Raw genomic sequence first — 27989 nt, forward strand, 5'->3', positions numbered from 1 at the left:
TTAAGTTGCGTATGTCAAGCCTACAGCTTCAACTGCGAGCAGTTCAACAAAGACAGCTGAAGCCAGGCCCCGGCCAGATGCAGCCCGCTCTGCCTCCCTTTCTTTAAACAGATTCTTACCAAAGATACAGGACAGGTTCCTTCACCTAGCTTGCTAAAACAATAACCACAAGAAGAATTAAAATGTGAAAGTGCTCCAGAGCGCAAAATATTTTATTTAAGAATTTACAGTGTCAAATCTTACACTTAGGAAAGATAGCCGCTCCCAGCTCAAAGGAAGCCTTCTTGAATTAAGTTGTTTGGCAGTCTCTACTGAAAGGAGAAAATAATCAGCAGCCTGGCTGAACGGGAGGAAAGCCAAGTGTCTGACCAGGGTTCAGTTACAGAAAAGTAAACCACACCGACTGCTGCTGCCCACGTCTGGAATTAAGTACGGACCATTATGCAAAGGTTTCTAATCCCCCCCAAACAGCATTTTACTTCGGCTACATACAAACGTTTTAGGACATATGTAAGGCTATCGAGATCTCAGAAAGGTGGTGTTATTCAGGGGAAAAAAAAAAAGAAAACCCCAAAAAACCAAAACAACAACAAAAAAAAAAACGGGGGACCAACACTGGCAATTTCACATTCACATTTTTTCTACACATGGGCAGAAATTCAAGTAAAATCAAAACAGTTTGGTGGCAAGTTCTAAATAAAATATGGCCTAATGATTTAATAAATATTTAAAGTTTATTTCTCTCTTTGCAGATAATTCAGATTCTTCAGTGAATATGAATGTTGCATATCATGGTCTTCAAGATTTCCTACATTAAACCTAAAGATTTTAAAGTCCATCAGTAGAGGTCTAATCCATCTAACTTTTAGTATGTTTGAAACTCAGCTGTTAGCTATTTAAGACCTTGGTTATTTAAGTAATGGAAATTCAGAACAGAGTATGATGCTGATTCTGGCACTCAACAGGAAAAAAAAAAACTTAACTTTCAAGCTGTTACCACCTTAATTGTACAGTGCCAGCAGTTTGAGAGAAAGCAAGTAACCGTATTGCACTTAAAAGAACACTCACTCGTCAAATAGTACAGCATTGGCTATTATACAGAGAGCTTCTTTCAGACTATACAATTTGCTTTACAAGTAGTCTAAACCACAAACTACATACATACTAGGTAAGATCCAAACCAAATTAGTATTAGATTACAGTCACAGTTTTCATTCAATATAGGTCAATTTATTTGGATGAGCTGTGGCCCCCTCCCCCCTTCAAAAAACAACCCCGTGTGAGGCATCTCCCAGATGAACATCTCCGATTTCACACACTGACAAACCAAGTCCTGTTTGCTAAGCATTACAATTGTGCATGGTCCTCTTAAGGCCACAGAGTGTTACGTTACAATGTGGACATGTTCTTCCCCCGCTGGGAGGGGAGAATCCTTCAGAAATTAAGGAATCCCTGAAACTGTGTCTTTGAAGGTCACGCTAGTAGGTTTAAAATAAACTTAAGGAATAAATTGCCTATGCAATTTACAAATAGTTTTTGTAACAGACAGCAACTATTTCCTCCCTTGTGTCTATTCTTTACCACAGCAAAGCTATTTCTAGCCAGGTTTTTTTAAAAGGAGAAGTTACATATATTTCATGTTTGGTAACGATTTGTGTAGATGAGGTGCAAGTAGGGAGACCCATGGAAAAAAATCACCCATCATTAAATTTCTGTCATGTCAACTGCAGCTAGTACTGATACCATGTGCCGTAAGATTGAATAGTTCTTTGCATACTCAGAACATGAGTGAGAATTCCGAATACAAAGCCATTGTATTCTACTTCAATGTTGGGTACTTCCTCTGTCCAATTCTTCCCAGCCTTGAACTTCCAGTGGCTGCAGGAGACTGCAAAAAAGGAGAACAATAAAAAAAAAAGTTCTATAAAAGTGTCATTCTGGAGACAAAATACAGAAAGTTGGCAATAAAGTGTTGAACACAAACCTGTTAACTTAAACAGGTGCTAGACTGGTCTACATGCACACAGAATCATAAAGTTTGGAAAAGACCTCTAGGATCATCAAGTCCAACTGTCAACCCCACACTACCACGTCTCCTAAACCATGCCCTGAAGTGCCACGTCTACATGTCTTTTAAATACCTCATGGGATGGTGACTCCCCCACCTCTCTGGGCAGCCTGTGCCAATGCCTGACCACTCCTGAAGTAAAGAAATTGTTCCTAATCTCCGATCTAAACCTCCCCTGACACAGCTTGAAGCCACTTCCTCTCGTTCTATCACTACTAACACTCTACATGCAACAGTCCAGATTAAACTAGTAAAACATAAAATCAAAACGCACCCAAGATTAAGACCATGCTTGCCAGGTGATGTTGACTATCAAAGCTAAACGGCACTTCAGAGGCACCGCATTTTCACAGAGGTACACCTTTAAACAGTTTTAATCTTTGTGGCTCTAATGAGGCAAGAGAAACTCATCCTGCAGTAGCAAGAGCCTTGTTCTACGTACAAGCCTTGCTGTAAAATGCAGGTACCTGTGACTGTGAGATGGCCTCTTTGGTCATGCAACCTTTTAACCCTTCACACTTGGTTGGAGAACAGATAGACTGCAGTGTAGAAGCTGTTGGTTCCATTACTTTATCTTGCAAAATTCCAAAATGCTACAAAGGCAGGGAAAGCCCAGAGGCAAAACAGGTGACAGAATGGATTATCTCACTGTAAGGATGGGCTGGGGGTGGGGAGTGGGGAAAGGAACACAAAGACTACGTTCAAAAGGCACCTGGGAGAGGAGAAGGCAGAATTTGTACTGATAATTAAGGCTACATCAAGTTACCTATTAAAGGTAGGTGCAGCCTGCAGTCACTTAAAACAAGAAGGTTCAGCATGACTATGATTTAACTAGAGCAACGTTTCACTACTTGGTTTAACAGTCCGGCCTAACAAGTCTATGGTTTTGTTCCAAGATGAGGCCTTAACTCACTTGTGCAAATTGAGAAGGATTGTAGAACGGTACTGTTCCTGCTGAAGGTCCCCCCGAAGGTGGTACAGCCGCAGGCTAAAAAGTAGATAATACGGAAGTTACAGAACTGCAGAGCTTCACTGCCTCTCAAATGTGGTTTGCTTAGTCACACAGAGAAAGTATTCACAGTAAAAATGCCAACAATATGGACAGGGCAGCATGTTGTAACAGCTGCAAAAAGTGCTGGTACAGTTTGCATCCATATCTTTAATATTACTTGCTTAATGTAGGAATTAGCAAAACAATGTCACATGCATAAACTGTAAATAGCTCTGAAAATTCAAAGCATGCAAAACCAAAACAAGACACCAGTGCGACTTCACTGAATTAGTATCTTCTGCTTTTGTTAGTAGACCTTAGGACTTGCCCCAAAATAAACACTCTATGTCAAGTTTCGCTTTATTAAAAAATATCAGAAACAGTTTGTGTCAGCCCTTTATGGTGACCCCACAGTACTGGAACTTACAGCAGAGATGAAGCATTCCTTTAATTCCTACAGGGGCTTTTACAGATGAAACAGGCAATGGTGGTATTACCGATTTGAGACTGGCACTAGCAGAATGACAAGGTTTTCCTTGTGTGAGTCTCTTTAGGAGATTTTGGGGGGCTGCGGTGGTGTTGGTTTTTTGTTTGTTTGTTTAAAATCAACTGACTTCTTTGGTATCCCAGGAAAGAGCTGATCGGAACTATTAAGTGAATCTCTTGGGAACATGAACATAAACAAAAAGCATGCCCAGATTACGTGCATTCTCATAAATACAAAAAATTCTGAAGACCCTGTTTGAGTGTTAAAAGGAACACTACATCATTAGCCACTTCTAATGTTATTTCTGTGAAATGAGTAGAGGGGAAAATGACTAAAAGTAGCATTAGTAAGTATTTGAGCAAATGCAAAAAAAAAAAAAGAGGGGAAAAGCAAATAAGTTAACATAAATGAGAATGGCCAGCCACATGTACCTGATTAAAATGCTGGCTTACTTCACGTGATAATGAACTCATTGAACTAGAGCGCGAAAGCTACAAAACAGCAAGAACACACAAATACAAAAAAAACACAAATAAAAAAGTCGTCATGCATGTCACTGCCCCAAGCTTTCAGTTGTTTTATTTAATTTTAAAAGTCTCACTGCCAAAGGTTAAACCAACTTCAAGTTAAAAAAAGTAAAGCCAGAAGTTAGTTTAAATCAAAAGGACTTCTTAAAGCACAAAATTATGTAGATATAGAAAACATTTAGTAGGAACAAAGGTAATGTTACTCTGCCTGGCACATAGCAATCTATTCTCCTCGTTGTGTCTCACACTTTAATATTAGTGAAATCATACGCATGCATGGAGGCAAGAAGAGATCCTCAAACTGCTATTGACATTTTACTCTGAAAAGGCTTCTAAAACTCTACTTATACAGAAAAGGAGATGACACTACAGAACATAGGCCTCAGAGATTGAAGTTCTCGTATGTACTTAGAGGGTTTTTCTGTACAATTTTGTAGGCAGTCATACGATCCCATCCTGGCTAGTTATCAGCCACCAAGTCAGTTACTTCTTCTTTTAGATGGCCCATGTTAAGTCCACTACAAATTAACAGTTAAAATATGCTGCACAGGTCGTTAGCTAACTACTCTGAATCAAGCCTTACCTCGCCCGATTGGGAGCCATCAGGGTTAGAAACAGGAAGTCCAGATCCAGGGGGAAGGATTGCAGGGTTTAAATACTAAAGAAAGACAACACACTTCTGTTACCCTTCGTTACTATGATGCTGTTTCACATTTCTGCTATACTGATCGTACTGAAGCAAGAGAACATTACAATACATCAAGCCAGGTGAAACATGCAGTGTATGGCTACTCCCTGTGTTACGTTCTTGGTCCCTCTGGCCACTTTTCATGGGCTTCCCACTTCCATTTTCACTCCTCCAGTTTTTAACTAACATGCAGGCATTACGTTTGTCTGTAACAACAACATGCTTTGTACATACTCTGGCTATAAAACTACTATTCAGAATAATGAGGGTTTTTTCATCAGAAGTTTGAATTGTGTATACAAGACATTGGTTTTAACCCACCTCTGGTTCAACAGCTGCAGCAGGATCTGCGTTGGTTTGATTTGCAGCTGGCGCGTGCTCTGCTGCACCGCTCCCTTCCATTGGCTGGGGCTCCCCTGGAACTACAAGAAAATGGGATTTAACCAAACACACCACACCAGGGCATTTGACTTCACAGAACGAGAAGCAGAGATGTCAGAGAACTGAATTTCTACAATACCAATCTCCTTCCAGGAAAAAGGTAATTTAAAGAGCTCAGTGTCAATGTCTCTAGATGCCCCAGTCTTGTTATAAGTCTGCAAAAGCAGGAGATGCGTACAGTTCATACAGATAACCGTGGTGCAACACAGCATGTGGCGAAAGCAGAAAAAAAGAAGAACAGATGGTAAGCAAGCATGCAGGGAAGACCTCCCCCTTTCTTTCCCCAAACAGCAATCCTAGAACTAGGAACGGGTGTCAGAAGTGAGCACAAGATACTGAGCAACACAGGAATACTACACAGTTCAAGTTTTGCTGTTTGGATGGCCTAGCCGCTCTGGAACAGCAGGGTGGGGAAAAAGCAACAACAAAAAAAAAAGGCAAAAAAGAGAACCCCTTTGCTTGCAGCACACAGAGCTGGGCTTTACTAACCCATTAGTTTTACTGCAGTTCCCAGAGTAATTTTACTTCTAAACCAGATTGGAGCGAGATTGAACATTCTCAAATGTTCATTAAAGGCTACATAACACGCACACTGGCAAAAATCACTTAGGTGACCATATAACCATAACTAACCATAAAACCTCCTTACAATTTTATCCACTCGTGACACACCTGAGTTCGGAACAAATACATTCGCAGGAATCGGCATGGGTGCCAAGGGAGCAAATAGGTCTGATGGTGCAGGAACAGCACCACCTGACTTGGTTCCACCTGGATTCAGGACATCAACATAACGGGCTCTGCTTCCAGCTAAAACAGAAAAATCCAGAAATAACAGAAATAAACATAGGGCTGAGTACCACAATGCTTATTTCAAACAGTCTGCCAGTTAAGCCATCTTTCAGAATCAGAAAATAATGCTCTAGGAATACCAACAGTAATACCCTAGTCACTACACAGTTGTGACAGCAGTCACAGTGCAGAAGCTTGGCACAAGCAAAGCCAGCAACAGCCACAGCTCCATGAAATCACTGAGTTGCCAACTGTTCCCAAACAGCTCCAGAACAGCCAAGACTTCTGCCTTCACATTTTATGCAACAAAAAACCTGAAGTCTTCCATAGGTCAAGCATCGATCTTGCCTGTTACCTGCTCTTCTGGAGAACATGTTGACAGGGGCACTAGGTGGGCCTCCAGGTCCAGGTGGAACAGCCTGAGGAACTTTAGGAAATCCTGTTGGAGGTGGCGGTGGAGGCTTGCTCTGCAAGGAGAACAACAACAACAAAAAAATCCAACCACATCATTGACTGAGCGTTTTAAACCAAGTTTCCATCTGACTTCTTTTCCTTACCTATTCCAGAGCACACAAGATTGCGTATATGGACATACATCCTGAAGAGCAGACCACTATTCCTCATCTTCCATCTGATAACTAATGTCAGCTGGCATTTCTACAACCCATCTACACTCACGCTAAAAGGAAACATTTACAACAGTGGTTCTTATAATTTGTATTTTGAGACAGGTCCTTGAATGACAAGGATGGACAGGATGCATAATTGTCTTTGCTTTACAATGCATTACATTTTCAAAACTATAGACTCTTTCTACTTTTTTTCCCTATATTCTATTTGCAGCAAACCAGCTGACAAGCAATTGCCCAGGTGGTGTCACCCTCTGAAGGGATACACTGGGCTAAGCCTAGAGCAAGTTCTCTTGTAAATTCAATTACAATTACTGGATCCGCACAGGCAACTAAAGATACAAATGGTTCCATAAGGATGTAGACCATAAGAACACGTAGCCTGTTGATTAGTTGAAAAAAAAGTTGCACATTTTAATCCAAATTCAGTAAGAGGCAATTCTTAAGAGCCACTAACAGATTAAAGGAAATTGTGTGCCAGTATGGATTTCAGTTTTCCCCTTGGAGAAATAATGAGTCCTCAGATTTTTACCTCTTCTTCTGGTTCATCCAGATTAACCCAGCGTTGTTTCTGTTCATCCCAAACAATCTACAAGGAAATCACAGTCAAAGACTCAAAGGAGTTCAAACACAGCTGCTAAGAAAAAAACCAAACAAACCAACACCAACCCACCAACACCAACCCAAAAACCAAACCCCAAGCTTTTTTGTTTGGTTTTTTTTGTTTGTTTGTTTTTTTTTAAAGGCAGTCTTAGAATAAGCACAATGTTGAAAGTTTTACACACATTTGTTTACTTGTCAAAACAATGTTTATCTGTCACCCGGGAAAAGACTTTGAACACATGAAAACGTGTAAAGGTTTTGACAATTTAGGGGCCTTACTGATTTGTTCTTGTCATCTGGAAGGTGAGCTTCATTCTTCCCTTTCCCCATCAGCCAGCGAAACCAGTTTCCACCAGTCTAAAAATAAATTAATCTATGCAGTTAATTCTCTCAACACTGTCTTTACAGGCAGATTAAAAGAAAGATTCATGCAACAACTAATTTTCTGTTAGGGACTTAAACTCTGAGCCCGGAGCTGCACGTAATAGAAAGAAACGGTTTAGTCAGGACCTATTAAATCAGTACCCAGGACCAGGAGTTACCTCATATACTAACAAATCTCCTCCAGCTACCACTACCTTTCTTAGAAAGTTTACCTTTCTAGGTGCTGGCTCCTTTTTTATTTCTTTTTTAGTCTCCTTCCCTACAGGAACAGAGGGAGAAGGAGAGGGCTGTTTTGCTGCAGAGTTGGATCTCTCTCGCCCCACAGAATGAGCAGAGGACTCCGAAGTCGTTCGTGATCTTCGCCCATAGCCCTGTATTACAAATATATGGGAAAGTACGAAGTTGTCACTGCTGGCGTGATGGATTACATTTTGTCTTGATAAACAAATTCCTTCTCTGAAAAGTTAGTAATAGGAAGAGATACAAAAGCACATAAAATTAAACATTAAAAAAATTATGAAGATCTATTGAAAGAAACAGCCTGCTCGTGGCATTACCATATGTGCTGAAGACTGAGAGGCAGATCTGGATCTTCGTCCTGGTGCCTGGTTAGATATAAATCCAGGACATGCTTAATAAGCAAGCCGCTAAGTATCTGACACAACATTCACTTTTTATCAACAATTCCCACACAACTCAGGATATTCAAGCTGGTTATTTGGGTACTCCTATCTCCTCTGACATGTAGGAGGTGCAGAAAAAGAGCTGAAGTCTGGCCAAGTAATTGCACTATCGCGTAATTGGTCCACTAAAAAGAGTTAAATCAAGGCACTGCTGTGCAGGCTAACCAGCCCTCAAGAGGAAAGATATAAAAATACTGCACCAAGGAGCGGTTGCTGCACTTTTTTTCCCCTCCAGCATTAGGTTGCTCTAATGTTTGTGTAGCAAATCAAGCATTAAAAAAAAACAAAAAAACAAAAAAACACCCCCCCACTGTTCCTTCTATAAGTATGGTTCATTTCTAGTTAAGAAGTCTCCCAATCCTTTATCAGTTGCCAAATGTATCCCTATTTTAAAAGTTTATATTCATTCTTTCAAACATTTGTCACTTCAGGAGAATAAAAGGAGATACCAACTTCAGTGATATTTAACAGTTAAAATACTATATATTTTAAAAAGTCGTTTGGCATTTTCATAAACACCTTCCACGTTTCCAGCCATGACCAAGTGACAGTCCATACTATGCTTTTAAAATTCAGTCCCAGGACGTTCTTTAGGGCCTGCTTGCCTCACTTGCTCATGGCATGCTACAAATTCTTCTGGCTAAGAAGAACCAATCTGGGAGATGGGAGAGGAAGGCAGGGCAGAGGAAGATTAATTAAACTCTTCAGACAACAGCCTGGTATCCCCCCTTCCCCTTTAAAGATAATTATTTTTAGAGAAGAAAATAATGTCTAAAAACTTTTCTACTAGTTCCTCATTATTTATTCCACTGAAGGGGAAGGACAGTGGGGACAGAAAACTAAGGTTCAAGTCTTGCCGAAGAGCAAGATGGAGCCCCAATACACTCTTGTGTTTGCAAATATCTGCAATGCAACTGACACTTATTGAAGAGATATACGAAATAAAGATACCATGTTAGCCATTCTGCCATAGAAATCCTCCTCTCTCTGTTCAGGGAAAGACATTTTTGAAGGAGACTCTGGGGAAATTCTCTGCGCTCCTTAAAAACAAACCAGATTATGTTAGCAGGGGGAAACACAACACCACCACCACCCCCGACATAGCCTCCAAACACCACAACAACACTTAAGGAAAAAGTTTTCACTAGATATGAATTTTGTGCTACAAAGAACCTGATCTTTTAAAAGATGTGAACTGCGGTTGCTCTGAATTTTTTTTTCCTCCTGCATGGGTATTGTGTTGTTTCTAAACACAGATCAGAGCAGGCTGAGGGATGCAACCATCAGTACGGGGCAGTTGAAGGTGCTGCACATCTCTAACACAGCTCTGCCAAACCCGCATAATGCTGCCTTCACACATGTTGGGTTCTGTTGTCACAGAATTAAAGCTTAAAGTCCTAGAAGCTGATGTCCAGAGGCAGAAACTCCTGAGGCTCCAGTCACAGACCTGCCAATCCCAGTGCACTCAGTGATTACCTCTTAGGTCTAAATCATAGTCTGCTGACTCTGACCTCTCTCATAATCTAAGCCAAATAAGCAGGATGAATGCTATAACTTTCCACAGATGCTTCTGTACCGTTATATGGTGTTTTAAAATTTCATTACCCAAGACTTGACTTACTATTTTCTAAATATTGAGATATTTTGCATTACTCCAAAAAATATTTCATTCCCCTTACAAGGGAGGAAAGCTGTTTACTAAGATCCCAGACCTGTTTCCAGGTTTGTCTGCTCTTCTGACCGTGATTCAGTTTCTTGTGGTGGCCCTCCTGGTGGTAATGCTGACCCTAAATACAGTGGCGATGGTTCGGTTCCATATGGATTTGAAAATCCTGGAGGTGCAAAGCCAGGTCCTGGCTGAGAAGCCACTGAATACAAAGGGACACTTCGGACAGCTTCCTGGTCACCAGGAGGAATCATAGCAGCTGACCCATCAAGGACAGCCTGAGGTACTGCAGCACAAAAGAAGTTAAGAGTTATAAGTAAACAGAAATTCCTGTGTGTGAACCTTTTACCCTATGAATAAAATGACACAATGCAGAAGTGAAATATCACTGTTTCTACCTCCCTTTTAAGTGGTTTCTTATACCAGAAACCTGAAACATTTATTTTCTCTCTGGCATGAAGGAGGATATGAAACACTAACCTGAAGGCATCAGCTGCACACTTTGCATCTGTTGAGCCATATTGGGTAATAAGGATGCCAACAATGGATTTTCAGCACCTGGACCCATGTCACGGCCACCTCCTGCTCCATCACATTGACTAGCACGGTCTAATTCAGAGCTTGGTGTACTGCATGCGTACGGTGGTGGGGTGTCTGTGTTATAAGCTATTGCACCCTCCTGCGCAAGAAAGCAAGATCTTATTAACTGTACCGGAACTGTACCAGTTCATAACAAAAGGAGACCTTAGAGTAAAAACAGCCCACAGGGGGTTTTTTAGTGTTTAGTCTAAAAATGAGTTGTCAGCCATTTGGAGGCCAAGTTCCACCAAAACGTTTAAAGTTTTGTTTGTGGGGTTTGTTGGGTTGGGGCTTTTTTGTTTGTTTGGTTGGGGTTTTGGTTTTTTGTTTGTTTTGGTTTGTTTTTGTCAAATGGAAGCTTAGTTAATTAGCTCAAGGTTCAGATGTCTAAGAGATCTCTTTAAATAAATGGTAATTATTTCCACTCTGTTACAATCTAGCTACACTAATTCACATACAACTTCCCCCCTCCCCCCCGTACAGCAGGAGTTATGGTAACCTAACGAGCCTTGTAATTCTCCCTGTGTTACAGTACTAAGAAAAGCCTGTCTCGTAACATACACCACCCTTTAACTATTCGTATTGATTCTTAGGGCACTAAAGTGTGGTAAATCCACTTGGTTTAAATTGTAACACTTGTACTTTACAACATGAATATAGCAGAAGGTCACTTCATATGTTTCTGTAATCAGCAGTATAAACAAAACCATTTAAAAAATTGGATTTACACTAATCCTTAAAAGAGAATACGTCATGCTGAAAAGTACATTCTGTACCTTGATCTGTCCATCCACATGTCGAAGCCTTACTAACCATGAAGGTTCAATAAAAGATTCCTGTTCTGGTTTTTCTTTTATCTGTGGGTCAAACAGGCGTAGTTGTGATGACATCTAGAGAAAGGAATCATTGTAAACTTTAAGTTAACCAGCCAACAAAAGGCATCTTTAGCCACAGTTTAGCATCTACAATACGAAGCCACAAATACTTAATTCTTCCTTACGTTACCTTGATTAGCTGGCCAATAAGTACAGGTGAATAGTAATGTGGATCTTTAAGGATAGTTCTGGAAATCACTTCACAATAATGGAAAGCCTGAGCGGCAAGCCCCATTTCAGCTAGCCGGCAAGCATAGATGAATTTGAAAACCTAGAGAATGCAAGCAGGCGAAATAAACCAAGTGATCAGAAGAGTCTTAGAAGTATCAAATGAAAGGTAGTCTGTCATTTCAGTTGAAAGCTCAGATATCCCATTATCACATCTATACTCCTCCTCCACCCAGTGTATCCAATGGAAGTTATCTATTTGTCTACAGCTAGTGCCAACACCTTCTGCTGGATTTTTCTTTTGGAATACAGTTACAATAGCAACAAAATTTTAAATTCAGGAGTTCAGAATGTGCAGATGAAAAACGTGGAAAAGATTTAAGTGACAACACGAAAAAAGCCATCTTGCACTACGTTATCCCTGAATATTTCATGTTACAATAGATAAAGTTTGCTGTGCTGAACACTCCATGTGAGAGATTGAAACCTTGCATAAAACCTGCCAAAAAGAAAAAAAAGAAACAGCTCTTCACCTGGAAATTGGGCAAGCAGCCAGGCTGAGTTCCTAGTGACTGTGCATATTCATAGGCTTCTGTTCTCTGAATGGCTTCATTGGTGGCAAACTTAAAAAACGGCAAGCTATTTGGGAATAGGAGAGGAAAAATATTCTATATTGTCAGCGTGTATAAACTCAATGAGGACAATCAGAAATAAAAAACATGGCTCTATTAGACGCACGATATCAATAACTTTTACTCCTCAAACAAGGACAGGGCATGAAATAGTTATCTCCAAACCAGCTGTGGGTAGTGATGATAAGAGGAGCAGTGCAACTCAGTCTCTCAAGCCATTAAGCTTTCATTTTTGCACCTTAAAAAGTTGTGGGGTGGAAAAAAAAGGAAAAAGGAAAGCCAAACCTATGATTTGATCCAATTAGGACAAGCTTTGTTGTCTTCCTTGTGTAAACTCCAAAACCAACTTGGGCCATAAGGTAACAAAAATGAGCAGCATCCAGCAGGCCTTTAGAAGCTGTAGAGAAATAAGCGACAGAACTCAGGATACTTCACCTCGGTAGCACACTGTAATTCAATGTCCCATATTGTTTTGGGTTTGCATTCAAAATACCTTCACAGTAGAGACACGCCCATATAAAACTGTTCCACTTTACATTTTACACACCAATTGCTTGTTTTCAAAAAAATAAGCTGAGTAATTAAAGGTTTCAGAAAGCTCTTCCTTTAGTCATCACCCTATTCGTTCCCCAAGAGTTACCAAGAGTGTCTCCCATGGTTGCAATGGTCCTGGATTCCAAGTCCACATTGTTGGTCAAGTTGGATAACACCATTGCTAGGTGAGGCCTCCAGTCTCCCCATTTCTCATCTCCACAGCACTAAAATTAGAAGAATTACTTGGTCAAATCAGTGACTGCAGCTCTGCATGGGTAAGCGTTTCAACCTAAAAAGGACTAAAACAACTTATCTGACAAAAAGCACATGGAAAGATTACTGTTGTGAACTCTACTAATCACTGCAGTGCCTCTTCAGTCTCAACTGTAGCTATCACTTGAATCTTACCGTGGATGCAGCTGGCATCCTTCCAGACATGAGCTGGTAAACAGTCTGCAGAGGGTCATTAATTGGGAGACTGTTGGCAAATCTAGAGAGACATGATACAGAAAAACAAACCACAAACATGGGGTAAGCAGTTAAAATGTACTTGAACACTCAGCAGCAGTTAATCTAGCTTAGCTTGAGAGAAGGAAGTGCTGTTTGAAAATACTACACTGAATAAGCAATTGCCCAGTGGATAATGATCAAAAGTCAAACGTTACTAGTTAACTGGATCTGCCACTCTGACATAGGTCAGTCCAAGCTAGTAAAAACCTCAGGATTCTCCCTGTGCCACCTGACTAGACTTAGTTACATCATTTCACAAGCTCAGGAAGCTGAGAGAAGAGCTACAGACAAAGCAGGTACAAACACATCTGCTTCTTTCAGGCAAGGAGAATGAAAGGTATGACAGAGTTACTTGGCTTTTACAAAGCCGACAGTTGGCTTTTTGCACAGTTTTTTCAAAGCCTGGCTAACAGCACCTGTCAAGCAAGCCCACAGATGACACTGTTCAAATAGCCCTTAAAAGGAATGAGTAGCATAGAATAACTTCTCAGGTTTATGGCCAGAAGGCCCCAGAATAAAACGTAACGGGTGACAACTGAACATAGAGGTAAAATTAAAGCATAATTCTTACATGAACTGCTAAGGATAATTCATGATTTTGGCATTAAGATTTCTGAGCTCCAAATCTCTACCTCATTAGCAGAACAGGTAATCATATTGTACTAATCAACAAGCAAAATAGTACCTGGTCATAACTCTTGCATGTGTTCTGCTGTCCATTTTGCTGGCAAGTAGCAGAGCATGACCCCATAAACCATGCTTCATGGCAGACTCCAAAGCATCCTAATGAACACAGAAATTAATTTCCCGGGAATAGCTTACCATACTACTCAGCTAAACAATGACTGTTTTAAAGTAGTACTTGGTGATTGAATGAAAAAAGTGTTTGTTTAGATCAAATGCTAACACATCAATATAATTGTTTTATATTATTAACTGTAGGGAATAACATTTTTCCATATCAGTGTAGTGCAGTGCCATGAAGTATTATATGCATTGCAAGTTGCAAAAATTATTTGAACTGATGCCTAGAGCTTTAAGATTTGCTAAAAATAGGTAAACAAAATAGGACATATGCAGTATTTGGAACAACAGTGTAAGTATTCACCTTCTTGCGGCCATAAAGCAGCAACTCTCTGAATCTCTCTGTCTCTTTCTCAAGACTGTCAATTGTGGTTATAAGACTATCAGTGAGAAATGAGAGCTGGGCTTCACCAGACTCCTCTTCCACTTGTTCCAAAGCCTCATTAGTGAAATCAATCAAATTTGCCTCATTAGGGGACTTCCCAGGAAGCCACACTGTTTTATGATCTCGGAGCAGAAGTTCAGCCAAGTCTGTTCCCACAACAGTCTATACAAGTAGAGAAAAAAAAAAAACAACACAAAACAACCAAAAATAAAAAGCTGTTATTTCAACACCCCCTTCCTTTTACTTGTGACTTCAACAACAGCATGTGAATATCAGCACCTTTGAGCACCTGAGGACAAGTGACCAGTTTACCTGTTCCACCAATCTGAACTATTCCAAGATAGGTCACTTATGCATATTACTGTCTTTTACATAAATACCATTTTATGTATAAATATTTTAGGATAAAAATTCAAGCAGCAAGACATACCCCATTCTGCCTGCACAACAGTACAATAAAGTCCCAAAGCAGACTTGCAGATTCTTTGTCAATTAAATTTTCATTCTTAAAGCACTGTGTAGCTTTATTTTGTGCAAAATTAATAACATCCACTTTATGGGTGTCATCCCTGAAGAAACAAAAGAAAAGGTTTTTAATGAGACAAATGTAAACACACAGATCATTTCCGTGATTAGTATGAGGGACAAATTTAAAGCTCATGTATTATTTAAGCAGGTGAAAAGCCACAACTATTCTAAGTCAGTTTAAATCCTCCAATTTGCAATTAAAAGTTCAATGAAGAAATGAGTTCTGAACGCATGGAAATTATTTCTGGTATCTGTAAGAACATACTTAGCAAGAGGACCAGGAAACGCTCTCATCTCTTCTTGCTCTGGAGAATGCTGTAACATAGTCTAAAACACAAATACAAACCGTAAGAAATTCTTATAGCTATGAATTTTGTCTTTTAAAAATAAAAACCCCAGACCTTAACATAACCCATAGTGTAATTGAGACTACTGCTCTTGAACAAAATACATATGGTGACTTGCAACCTGTACAAGGATAATAAGTGATGAAATCTATAATTTACATGGAAGTAATTCTGTAGCAAAATATAAAAGTCTTCCTCACATCTCTTCATTCACAGAATAGAACAGAACAGAAAATATACCCATGATATTTAATCCCCAGTCCATCTAGATGACAAGCAGTCCTTAGTCCCGCAGAGAACGTACAAGGACAATGCTGTCTCTATGAACAGCAATACATTAGAAACAAACCAACACAACTCCAGCCCTTCTCAGATGTAAGGATTTTACCTGACCAAAATTATAAGGAGCTGGATGATTTGATCATGACTACAACATCCCTCAAAGGAAAAGAATTTTTCAAGTTGCTGTTTTACTTACAGCCCAGATAAATATGAAGATACATGTGCTGACATATAAAAAGAATTCAGGAAGCTATAGATCCACGGTCCCTACTCCCCTTCCAAAAGAAAGGCCTGTATTCCACCACCTCCCTTTTCTTCTTTTAAGCTTTACCTCCATACTGTGTATTTCAACCAGAGCCGGTTGTCCTTCTGAAGGCAGGTTTGGCAGCACTTTTATTAAGAAGCCCCCAGGACCAAACCTAGTACAGATATGAGGCACTGAAAATTTCTCAGGAGTTGAGGGCCTTAAAGGTGCTGAAATGGGAAGAAAAGGTAAAATAAGAACAAGTAGCCTATCTTGCAACTAAGTAAACTTGCTGATGTGTTTATCCAATTCCGTAATCCTGCAGTACTAACAGAAAAAACCCTGCCATTCAATTTGGCTAAACTTTATAAGCAACAATGAAGCAGTTCAATTACCAGTCCCAAAGATCATCTGAAGATTTGCAACAAGAACAAAACTAGACTATAGAACTTTAAAATCCACTTTTTTTTCTTCCCATGCAGGGGCTCTGATTGTTTCTGCCAGCTACATTTCTGTGATCTCTGTACAAATATACGATGCATCTTCAAAGAGCTAATGATACACTTCCACATACTCTGGAAAAGCTTTTCCAGAGAAACAGTGTTTTGCTCCATACTGAAAGGGTAGGAAAAAAAATTATGGAATAATCTGAAGTTTAAGTTAAACTTTAATCATTCCCTATGAAGCACACGCAATGTAGTTAAAAATCTACCTAAAAAGACATGTGCAGATAGAAGTATGCAGTATTTAATAGCAAACACTGTCTAGCTACTACCCAGGTTTCAGCAAGCAAGTTATCCTTACACTGAAAGTGACACGGAACTTTGTTCACATTTACATAAACTGTAAACCAGCATTTTTTCCCCGTTAACAAGCTCAGTGAATGCATGAAAGGCGTCTCATACACTCCAAATACTAACAGAAGCGCAAACTGCTACTGGTAGACAATGTCACAAGCACAGCGCCTTCCCTCCTCCTTCCCCAGGGGTGTCAATACCTTGTTCTACAGCTGACCATCCAGTTTCAGTCGGGTAGCCATAATCTGTAAAAGGCTGTTGTCCATCAAAGTTAGCAGCGTATCCGCCATATGGATAATCTGTGTGGAGCGACACTGCCTGTGCGGTAGTTTCATACGTATTAGCCGTTAGATCATGATTACTTCTATACAGCTGGCTCTAAATAGATCATATTAGTAATTGTTAGCAGAGAGCATGGAGTTACACAAAGCAAGCAATACTGCAAGCACGGCTCACGACGGTAAGCATTCCCCCCAGCTTCGATTCTTTATACTGTTCATAAACCAGGCTTGCTACACCACTGCTTTTGAGAAAGCTACCCTGCAAGGCACCTGCAGCAACAGGCTACAGAAGATAATTAACGTCTCATAGTGTTCTCCCTCACTGTTTTTACTACCACCATTTGATCTGTTCACATCCAGGCATGTTCAGTTCTCTCACGACAGAATGCCTATGTGCTTGTGTGAAGAACAACATTATGAGTTACAGGTTCAAGTGTTGTTGTATCAGCAGCTACGGATCAGAATCAATGTTCACCTCTGCTGTAACACAGAAAACCTCAACTGATTAAACCTGATGAATGCCTAAATGACTTCAGGTGCCTAAAGATTAATGCCTAATGATCTCCAATACTAATTCCAATATTACTGAATTAATTGCAGTTCAGACTGGAAAACCACCTAAACTTCCAGGAAACACAAAGAACCAACACATGCTAATGAGATAAATGCCAAAATGACACATTCCGCTAGCAAAGACTGGGCCTCAAAAATTACCCAAATATTTTCTGTGTTTTTCAGGTATTTGTACTTGTGGCATAAGTAGGTAAGTAATCAGTTAGATTTGGGTTTTGCTTTAAAGTCAAAACAGCATCATACAAATATGAGTTAGTCTTTTAACAGATCCCAAGTTCAGTAATAGCATTCGTGCTTATGATGAGAAAAATGACATAATGCTGAAAGCCAGGCACGTTATCAACTACAGCCAAGCACAGTAAGGGCAAAGTTCTCACAAACAGCAAATGGATTCAGTAGAGGAAATTTTCCATTTCTGTGTGTATGGCAACTTGCACAGCTGAGTGCTGATTTTGGTTAAAGTTCTCTTGACAACTGTGATAAATATTAAGGTCAAAACTGTATTACAAAACAGCCTTAACTTATAGATGTTTTCAAAATACATATTCCTCAAGCTAAACCCAGAAATCTTTCTATATTTCTAGTGTTTCACCCACCCTTCACTCAGCTGAAAGAATACTTGATGTGACCATTTGAAACTCACTTGTTGAGAGCGAGAGCTGAAACTACTCTGGTGACTGTGAACACTGCGGGAGCTACGGAGACTATGACCAGAATGCTCACTGTGGACACTGCGTCTATCAAATTCATCACCATAAAGATCTCTATGGGGTTCAGATTCATCATCAAAACTTCCAGTAAAACGAGGATCATATCTCCAGTTATCTTCATATCGGTCATGTCTGAGGAACAAAGCAGCATACAAAGCAGAAAATGAATACAGCCACCCCCATCCCTGAGGGAACTGACATCACTGCATACCTGCCAGGAGAAAACTGTACCTACCTTCAGAAGGGCTTTTAGACTATTTCCTAGATTGAGGTTTTTATTACAGTAAACAAACCAACATTTCTTCAGAAAGTTTATCCAGAATATTCAAGATCAAGATCAACATCGTACTTAGAGTCTGTCCTAGGAAAACCCACACAATTTTTACCTGATCTGAAAACAAGTCCTACTGTCTTAAACCCTTAAGAGTGACGTGACAGCTCATCTGTTTTTCCTCAGTGACCTATGTTAAAGCCACAGAAAGGACTAGCAACATATATGTGACATATGTGTAATACTGCATTTTAATAGTCTGTTACAGGATGCATCTGCATTCCTAGAGAATATTGAGAGGATTTTGCATAGAAAGCTACATGATACTCTGAAATTCCAACACCTGATAAAACTATCACAACAGCTCATAAATTTTGAAGGTTTTGGGGCAGACCTTCAGCAAATAAGGTAGTGCTTTTGTTAGTGCACAAGAAAAGCCTCAGCCTTTGCCTTACCAGTTACTGCCACAACTTAATTTTCTGGTGACACATTTGACTATGCGGAACTCAGCCCTGAAGAAACCAATACCAGATTCTCCACCTTCACTCAGGCATACACACTAGCTCTCTGACTGTCATCAGCACCCTGGGCTGCCCTAGATCTGGAAAGAGCGCTGAGAAAACACGGATCAAATGGACAAACCTGTTGCCATATGGATATGCTTCTCTCTTCTGGTAAGGGTTGTGTTCAGCATCATACCAGTACCTCTGATCATAACTCCTAGGATCTCTGTATCTGGGATCGTAGGCTGATGAGTAACGTTCCCAGCGATTTTGATCTTTGGAAAATAAAAAGAAATGGTTTAAGTACTGGAAGCTCTTGCCTATAACCTTTTTCTACTCCTTTCTCTTTAATTACACACTGATTTGGTCCTGAAGCATACAGCAAAACCAAAATATTGTACTTAAAGCTACATAAATATGTCCACTCATTTTTAGTTAAAAAAAAACAACACAAAACCAAGCCGCTAACAAAAAACCCCACAACTTAAAAAAATCAATTTCACACCTTTCAGAGAAACATGGTTATTATAGCTAGCTAGATACCCTTGAAGGGACAGTGTTTACCATCAGACAGAGAGCTCTTTTCCAACAACTTCAAAACTTGATCATAACATAACAACTCAGCAAATACTAACAGAATCTTTGTAATCAGTCTTCAGAGTGTCATACTAAACGTCTCAGGACATGGACAGATGTTGCTTAAAATCCTCCCAGGCACTATACAAGCAATTATCTTCAAATTACCAACGCCAGTATGTCTCTGTGAGTGTTCAGGTAATTATGGGCAAAACCAAATTCTAGTCATGAGACAATTTCTGTTTACACCCACCTAAAATTGACTGTAGAAGTCTGTCTGCAGGTCACACACCAAGGGTACTCCCCAGTGAATGACAGGCTTGCAACACATTGAAGAAAAATATTCTGCAGGCTTACAATGCTGTGCTTTCACAATGGAAAGGCAAATTGAAGGCTGGTAGTGAGGAAAAAAATTTATTTTCTATTTACTATTTCTACCGAATAAAAACCATACAGAAAGGATGGCACAGTATTAAGAACTGAATTAGGCCCAAAGATCAGTTTTCAGCAAGTATAACTTTATTCTTGCTGGTTGTGGAAATGTTATCAGTTTTCTTAATATGGAAAAAAAGATAACAGTTCTCTGATCTTAAAGTTCCTCTTGCCCATAAATTTCTGTTTAAGGCCACATTTTTCTATAGAAAAAATTCAGAGTTCATTTTGACACCTTACCTCCATAATCATATGAGTTTGGGTAATAGCCTGGATAATAATCACTCCATCCACTTTTTGTGTAATAATCTTCAGTATACCCTTGCCTGAAAGAAAGTGCACAGGTATAAAAAGTTATTGTTCCTCCTTCAATCTATTCTGAAGTCAGCAGGAGACATGAAGAACTATATGCCACAACTGATTAGGTAAAGTTTCATATTTAAAATAATGCTTTTACAGGAAATCAAGGAATCATAAAATTAAGACTTCACAAACCAATATATCACTAAACTGTGTGTGCCATAAAAAGCTGACAGCCCTTACTATACAATAATTTAGTGATTTTTGTAAACTGCTTTGGCGATAAGTTTAATTACTTACAGACAATCACAAAAACTAATGCTATAATTAGCACCCTTTGAACTGTCTCAACAGAGAAAAGTCAGTAACTTAACAGGTAATGAAATAAGTGCTCCCTCAAATTTAGCAGTGTTTTGTTATACATCTTATGGTGATGAAAAGAGGACTACAGTCTGGAGAAGAGGTCATGAAAATGGGCCGGGACATGAACTAGCACCCTCAAATAATTCTGAGCAGGAGGTTTCAGCCTGTGGGGCTGCCATTGTGACATGTGTCACTGGCATTAAACACAGTTAGGAAAAGAAACAAAACCAAAACACGCTACACCTTTCTTTGGGTACCTGGCCAAAGAACTCAATATTGTGTCACCTTGTTTGACTTGGAGCTGGTGCCAATCTGTGGCTGGCAAGCACACGAAATACTAACATTGTAGGGCTAGCACTGCCGTAACCCAAAGCTTTATTTTCATTCTGCACTCAGTCTGCTTCCCAACCTCAGCTTTTCAGTAGATGCATCCATGTTCTGAGTGTTGGCACATCCTTACATTTAATACTTCAGTGAATAAATGAGATTGCATTGAGATGCAATTGTAAGACAGCACATCACTACGCAAATAATTCCAGGCATCTTCTAGGTCATTTCCCTTCTCTTGGATGGACAGCAGCATGTAGGGAAGACTTGTCTTTCATTTGAGCAAATAGAGGGGACTGAACAGAGGAAAATGCTCATTTACAGAGCCCATGTTAGAATACCAATTGTCCAAGTGAACAGAACAAGCACAAGAACCTGACTAAAGCCAAGACATGAAAGTAAGAGTCAGTGCACATACAAAAGATAATTAGAATACTTTTGATGGAAAAAGAAAGACGTGGCCATTACTTGAAAAAACATGAGCATTTATTATATGCCATTTTTAGGACACCATCCCACAGCTTCTGAAAAAAGCTAGCAGATAGATGTTAGATGAAAAATGTAGTGTGCCTACATATACGCACGTAAACGTATACGTACATACATGTACATATATGTGTGTATATATACACATATCTTTACATCTACATGTGTGTATATACTTGTGTGTATACACTCACAAACACACATATGTACACATACATGCGCAGGAAGTAAAGGTACTTCATGCTGATGTGGAACAGTGGGAACTTTCATGCTCGTCTACAACTGATCATACAACTGACACCGCGAGCTCCAAGGTGGCCAAGCAAGTCAAGCAATGATGCTCCTCCCTGGAACGTGTGGGAAGTTTGCTAATGCAGCACCTACCTCTGCAGAGGAGGAGATTTGATCTTATCAGATCAGGTTTATCCACCTAACCGATCTTCTCAGTCTCCTTCAGAATTATGTTATTCCCCTCCCCAAACAGAGTTTACAAAGGTGCATCATCAATACCAGGATGTTAAGGGCAAGCTTCAGACATCCTATCACACTGACTTTGCCACTCCTAGGCTCTGCGGCCCTGCAGTACCATACCGCATCCTGCATCCAACTGCGCTGTCTTGTCACACATCAACACTGACAGAGCTACTTGTAACAGGCTTTGATCTGCCCAATGCCACCTATAGGCATTTCAACCTCTTCTAAAAATAGTACAGAAGAAGAGTACACACCAGTAAGTGCTACTAGAGGTTATCATCTCATTATAAGATCTCACAGTGCACTTAGATTCACTTAAGATGACAAAAGTTATCACATGCAGCTACCACCGTTTAGCACTCCTCAAGGCCAACACACACCTCCTATATTCTTCTGGAGGTGGTAAGCAAAATGTTATATTTTTAATTTGAAGACTGCTCCATGAGTGAGCTACCAACATCAACAGACAAATACTACAAAGGGTTTCATCATTTCCAGACAGATAACTGGGGTTCTCTCTTGGAAACCTCCAGACCCACCCACCAGATAACATTCTGTCATTAACCTGAAGTTCAAAGAAATCACTTATGCAATGATCATCGGAAAGCAGTAATCCCTGGAAGGTAATTTGCTGCCTCTTGCTAGAGAAGTACTAGAGATGACATTTCTCCTTTTTATTTAATATTTGCAAGTAGCATCTGAGCACGTTGTTCTCCTCTCTCAATTTTTTTATTTCATGTAATCAGACAAACCAAGGCTTTGAAGTTTTCCTGGTTTGTGCGCTACCTGCATCAAAACCTGAGTGAAGTCAGCGGGTGAAACGCCCACACAGCACCTTTGCTATACGGGCCACAGTTTGGGAATTTTGTGAGAAAGCTTATCCACACAGTTGAACTAATCATCAGACAGAGTAACCTGACACAGCTGCAGGATGTTTTCACCTGATTCACCATCTCTCTCCTCTGAACATCTGAAACTCCATATATCAGTAGGCCACATGTACTGCTATGCTTGCAAGGCAAATCCCAGACCGATGTGCAAAAGTACCATTTATTAACACAAGTAGTGGCCACTGCTGAAGCGCTAGCCAGAAACTGAACTACTGTTGATTAACAACCCCACGGCCTACACTGCTCTTTCACAGCACACAGGAAAGAGCTAACAACAGCATTGAGTCCATCGCAGTGACTGCCTGCCTGGCAGAGATGCCAACAACCACCCAGAGAACTGAATGAAAGGAGTAGTAAGGATTTAGCAAGAGAGAAGACTGCAAAATTGTATCCCTTTCAGACGCGGCATTTGATACCGTCCGTTCCTATGGCAGCACACAATGAGCCTTTCAACCTCCTCACTGCGGCTTATGCTATAAAACTTCAACAGGCACCATTACACTCGCTGCTTCAGCGTGTACCAGATCTTTAGTTTAGGAATTGCATACCTAGAAGAAGGCCTGTCAGAGCAGTGACTAGCTCTAGAACTAGGACGTTCAGGCTCAGAATACCGATAGCTCCCAGGCTCCATATAAGCACTGCTGGTGCTATCGTAGTGTCTGTACCGTGGGTCATACTGTCCGTAGCTATCCTCCTAGAAAAGAGATTGACATGTAAGGTAAGAGGCTTCCCACCTCCAAGAATAAACCTTTAAAAACAAACAAATCACCATACACACCACCACTGTGATACCTGATGAGAGGCAGATCAATAGACTACAGTATAGCTTTCAATACCTGTTGTGACAAGCTATAGTCAAGCCTATTAATATCCTAAACTTAAGAAAAAAGCATTACATCAGGACTAAAGGCAGTTCAACCGCTATGCTGGCCACTCTGCTAAACTGTCAATAATTTAGGCAGCAGATGTGAACTAAATCTGAACACCTGGGCAGCTAAGACAGCTGTAGCTGCCAACTTTTTCCAAAGAACCAAATAAACTGCTGTCAGCTGACATCTGTGACAACTGGAATTGGTATTAACAACTACTTTAAGTTTTTATAAACTTAGGTTACATAGTTTTGTTACTGCTATCTGGATTTTCCCTACAATTAAATACTTAACACGAATGCTATGCTGAATGTCAATTACGACAACTGTTTAAACACATAATTCAAAGATGAAAATTACTAATACATACTGAGGGGAGGAAGGGAAAAATAAAAACTTACCATGTAATAAAGATGAGCTGCTGTTCTGGGGTCTGGAGGAGGATAAGGTGGTGGATATGGAGGCTGGTAAGCATCGTACGGATGTCTGTAGTAGTAGTAAGGGTTCTGGGGTGGACCAAAGGCATCCTGAGGAGTCTGAGGCAGGGGTGGACGCTGCAGGTCTTGTTGCACGTTTGGCATGACAGACTGACTGGTGGTGGTAGAAGGGGCTGTGGAAGCTGGAGCACCCGACGGCTGTCCAGACACCGGTTGCTTATCAGGACTCATCTGATCGTACCTTGTCAGCTGTGCTGAACTTGCCTCTTGGGGGCCCGCGGCTTGAGGATGGTTACTCAGCACCTGGTTCTCACACTGCTGTGATGTCGGCATGGCTTTAGTCCCTGCGGCAATCTGGTAGTTTGAAGGAACTGAGGACTGCCCCGATGTTAGTTGCTGCATTTGAGCTGCTTGCATTTGTGGTTGAGCTGGCAATGCTCCTTGTACAGCTCTGTCTGATACAGCCTGATGCTGTACATCTTTTGTCACCTGTTGATAGAAACGTTGTTTGTCATGCAGCTCAGGACCCACCTGACCAGCACTACCAGCTGACTGTTGGGCATATACTGGATCACCAGAAAGTGACTGATTATGCACCTGTACAGAATTACTTGCGCTGCTTTTCTCCAACGTCCGTGATACCGTGAAGTCGAGTGCTCCAGCAGCTTCTTCTTTGCTATTTGGATGATTTGCAGAATTATTAGCCTGTACTACAGGATTAACAGGGGGGGCTAGTGTGCTTGCACTTCCACTGGGGAGATTAGTCCCAGGAGAAACGGATGAGTTAGACCCTGGCTTGCTAGCCAATTCAGGAACAAAGCCTTCCATATTAACATTCTTTTGCCCTTCTGGAGCCAAATTAAGTGGAGTTTTCATAAGCAAGTTTGCAGGCTGATTAGAAGCAGTATCAGAGGAATTAACAGGGCTTTGTAATACATTATGTTTTAACAGATTAGTATTTGGAAGTGCATTAACTAATATAGATCCAACTTGCATCACAGGTAATGGCACATTTTCCCCAGAAATGGTCCCACCAGCATGTGAAGTTTGGGGACCCACTGCAGGCTTGTCCCCAACCCCAGAGTCCTTCGTTGGCTGATTGTTTTCATTGCTGCTTAGCTGATTAGATAGAGAAATAGAAAAATTAATTGGCTGAGCCAAGTTATAGCTTTGATTAGGCTGAGCAATCAGGATAGGCTGATTTTGCAAAGACTCTGTAGGTGGAGAAGACAACAAACTTGCATAACCAGAACTTGCCTGAGACTGAAGTGCCTCCTCTTCTCCCATTTTGGGAGGATTCTCAAGATTTTCAGAAGATATATTTCCATCCTGGGAAAGCTGCACAGCAATAGTCCCTGGTTTACTTGGCTGCTGATTAGACAGGCCTTCTTCTGGTGGCTGAATAACTTCTACAGTTTGTTTGGCAGGTACGTACACTGCAGGAGCAGCAGGGGCTAGAAGAACATTTCCCCCAAAATTAGGTAACTCATTATGAGCCCACAAAGTTGTCGCTGGGCTATCGCACTTCTTAACTGCTCCCTGAGCTCTTGTTGAGGACCTTCTCTCAGATACCGATTGTATGTTTTCCACAACAGATCCAGAGTGCAACATATTTCCAGTTTCACCAGTGACTGCAAGAGGCACTGGGTGTACCTGAGGCATGAAAATAGTTTCCAGGTTATCTGGTGGCTGTTCAAGGTTGCCTGGGGATGCAGCCGGCGCAGCTGTATTCTTCTTTATATTCTTTTGGTTTGAGTGGTTCTCTCTTAATTCAACCACCATCTTTGCTTGGTCAATCTCTGCAGGTTTTATACCAACTCCATGGGACCTCACAGGTTCAAAAGAACTATTTGCACTTGTCTGAAATACTCCTGTAGGCTTAGGAGGACTTGGAGTTGGAGGCTGGGATAGATTACCATGGTAGCTCTTGCCCAGGTTTAGGTCACTTGAATCACCTCCCAGAGGAGAGGAGTCAATCTGTTTGAAGAAGCTGGCAGAAGATTCTTCATCAGGCTTCCCACTTTCTTGCTGAATAAACGTACCAACTTGCTCTTGAGGTCTTGCTAAGCTCGAAGCGCTTCTATGGCTAATGTTGCTATAGTTTGAAGATACACTATCTGGTCGGACAGGATGAGGTAATGAATCGGGTGCCTCCAAATTTGGTCCTCCTTCAGCATGGCTCACAACAGCATTCTTCGGAAGCATCTGACCTGGAAAGGATCCATATCTGTACAAATCAGGACCAGCGGCAGGGGCTGAAGCACCGATGTTCTGTGGTTCGCTTGGCAGCACTTCCTGATTCTGAATGCACTCCAGGTTCTCAACATTTTCATACTGTGACCCACCATTCCCAGACGCGTCCCCTATACGTGCCTTATCATCACTAACAAACATAGAGTGCTTAGCGGCCTGTGTCTCCTGCTGACTTAGGATTTTAGGGAAGTACTGGACATCCATTCCTTTTTGTACCATCTCATTGGCTGAACCTGTACCAGTCTGCGCCTGAGAGAGAACATTAGTTGGAACCCGCTGAGAGTGCGTTGGCTGGTGATACAAGGATGCTGAATTTGGCTGACAAGCATCAAACTCTGTTTTCTCAACTATGTAATTTTTTTCAGATGAAAGTATTTCTTCATTTTCTGCCTCATCCCCTTTGAAAAACATGGAGAGAGTTCCGGAATCTTGATCTATGGGAATACGTCTATTTGATGTTTCAGACATATCTGGAGCCTGGTTTTGGGCGTTATTTTCCTGAGCTGTGGGAATGACAAAACTGAAGTCTTGCAATGGTGGCTGTGGGTAAAACTGTTCCTGGTACGGTTGACTTAACCAAGCGTTAGTCGTTTCTGTGTTCTGCCTAAACGTATTTCCAGGCTGGATGCTGTTCACATGATGACTGCTATTTGCAGAGCCGTTTTTCCCATTCTTTTCACAACCAACAGATAAAGGCGCTTGCATGATATTTTGTGGAATACCTTGGTGTACAGGACCCTGCTGTAAATTCGTCTGTGGAGGAGGATGAGAAGTGCTAACAGGAGACTGAGAAATGTTATGAACATCAATCTGAGAAGACGGCTCAGGACAGGGCATAAAATTTCGAACTGGAGACTGCAGGTTACCTTGAACAGGCCTCCACTGAGACACAGGCTGCTGAGGAGGTGGAGGGAAGAGTGATGTTGCATTGGGTCCTGAAGGAACATCGTTTGGATCTCTACTAACATCTTGTCTACCTCCAGGTTTGTTTGACAGAGACACCATTCCAGGATGCATGCTGAAAGAATTTTCAACTGCTGCTCCTGTATTATAATGCAAAGGTACTGCAGGCCCATGGAGTCCAAGATCTGCATTTGGATGCACTTCCATAGTACTATTTATAACATATCCTGGGGACGGCGAAGGAATTGGAGCATTAGAAAACGTACTGGTATTTATTCCTGCTTGAGACACAGGAGCTGATAAAGACGTAGGTGGTCCGTGAGGATTGTCCCCTACACATGACGGTGAAGTATGCATAACAGCTGGCTGCGGAAACACCGCTGGGGAAGAACTTTGCATAACCAATGCATTTCCCTTGGACAGATTATCTAAAGGGGAACTCTGTGGAGTTTGTCTGCCATATGCAAAAGGGTCTGTCACAGGCTGCACTGGGGCAGCTGTTGCATTTGCTCGTTTACTGAGCGAGCTGCTTCTCCAGTACATGTTCCGAGCGATGCCTGCAGGAGGTGGAGCTGCCGCTCCTGCTGGAACAGTCTGTGGAGGCTGCTGCATGATGGCCTTCTAGCAGGGTCGGATGCTAGATGACAAACTAGTAGTGGATGCTGTAGACAGATTCCTTCTTCCACCCTGTTAAGGC

The 27989-nt window shown here is 41.0% G+C and overlaps 1 protein-coding gene across 7 annotated transcripts in view; it reads right to left on the minus strand.

Moving 5' to 3' along the window:
* Positions 1–185: 185 nt before the first annotated feature.
* Positions 186–27989, minus strand: part of SEC16A (SEC16 homolog A, endoplasmic reticulum export factor) — a 32074-nt gene continuing 4270 nt past the window's right edge. For 2 of the 7 annotated variants that reach the window (XM_064468438.1, XM_064468439.1), the window contains exons 2-32: positions 24101–27979; positions 23379–23524; positions 20231–20316; positions 19122–19257; positions 18142–18340; positions 16845–17022; positions 15935–16077; positions 15240–15301; positions 14877–15015; positions 14366–14608; positions 13943–14040; positions 13156–13237; positions 12854–12971; positions 12499–12610; positions 12115–12220; positions 11544–11684; positions 11315–11428; positions 10440–10638; positions 10006–10245; positions 9245–9333; positions 8168–8215; positions 7823–7981; positions 7506–7583; positions 7156–7212; positions 6350–6461; positions 5875–6012; positions 5083–5183; positions 4657–4731; positions 3978–4037; positions 2982–3056; positions 186–1888 (exon numbers count right to left, since the gene is read on the minus strand). In XM_064468438.1, coding sequence (XP_064324508.1) covers positions 1820–1888; positions 2982–3056; positions 3978–4037; positions 4657–4731; positions 5083–5183; positions 5875–6012; positions 6350–6461; positions 7156–7212; positions 7506–7583; positions 7823–7981; positions 8168–8215; positions 9245–9333; positions 10006–10245; positions 10440–10638; positions 11315–11428; positions 11544–11684; positions 12115–12220; positions 12499–12610; positions 12854–12971; positions 13156–13237; positions 13943–14040; positions 14366–14608; positions 14877–15015; positions 15240–15301; positions 15935–16077; positions 16845–17022; positions 18142–18340; positions 19122–19257; positions 20231–20316; positions 23379–23524; positions 24101–27904 — 7407 coding nt within the window. In that variant the 5' untranslated portion in view covers positions 27905–27979 and the 3' untranslated portion in view covers positions 186–1819. Of the gene's footprint in view, positions 1889–2981; positions 3057–3977; positions 4038–4656; positions 4732–4752; positions 4968–5082; positions 5184–5874; positions 6013–6349; positions 6462–7155; positions 7213–7505; positions 7584–7822; positions 7982–8167; positions 8216–9244; positions 9334–10005; positions 10246–10439; positions 10639–11314; positions 11429–11543; positions 11685–12114; positions 12221–12498; positions 12611–12853; positions 12972–13155; positions 13238–13942; positions 14041–14365; positions 14609–14876; positions 15016–15239; positions 15302–15934; positions 16078–16844; positions 17023–18141; positions 18341–19121; positions 19258–20230; positions 20317–23378; positions 23525–24100; positions 27980–27989 lie in introns of those variants that run through there. The other 5 variants (XM_064468444.1, XM_064468442.1, XM_064468441.1 and 2 more) reach the window with 5 other exon arrangements.

The sequence above is a fragment of the Phalacrocorax carbo genome, chromosome 18 (assembly GCF_963921805.1).
Source record: "Phalacrocorax carbo chromosome 18, bPhaCar2.1, whole genome shotgun sequence".
In the NCBI taxonomy this organism is placed as follows: domain Eukaryota; kingdom Metazoa; phylum Chordata; class Aves; order Suliformes; family Phalacrocoracidae; genus Phalacrocorax; species Phalacrocorax carbo.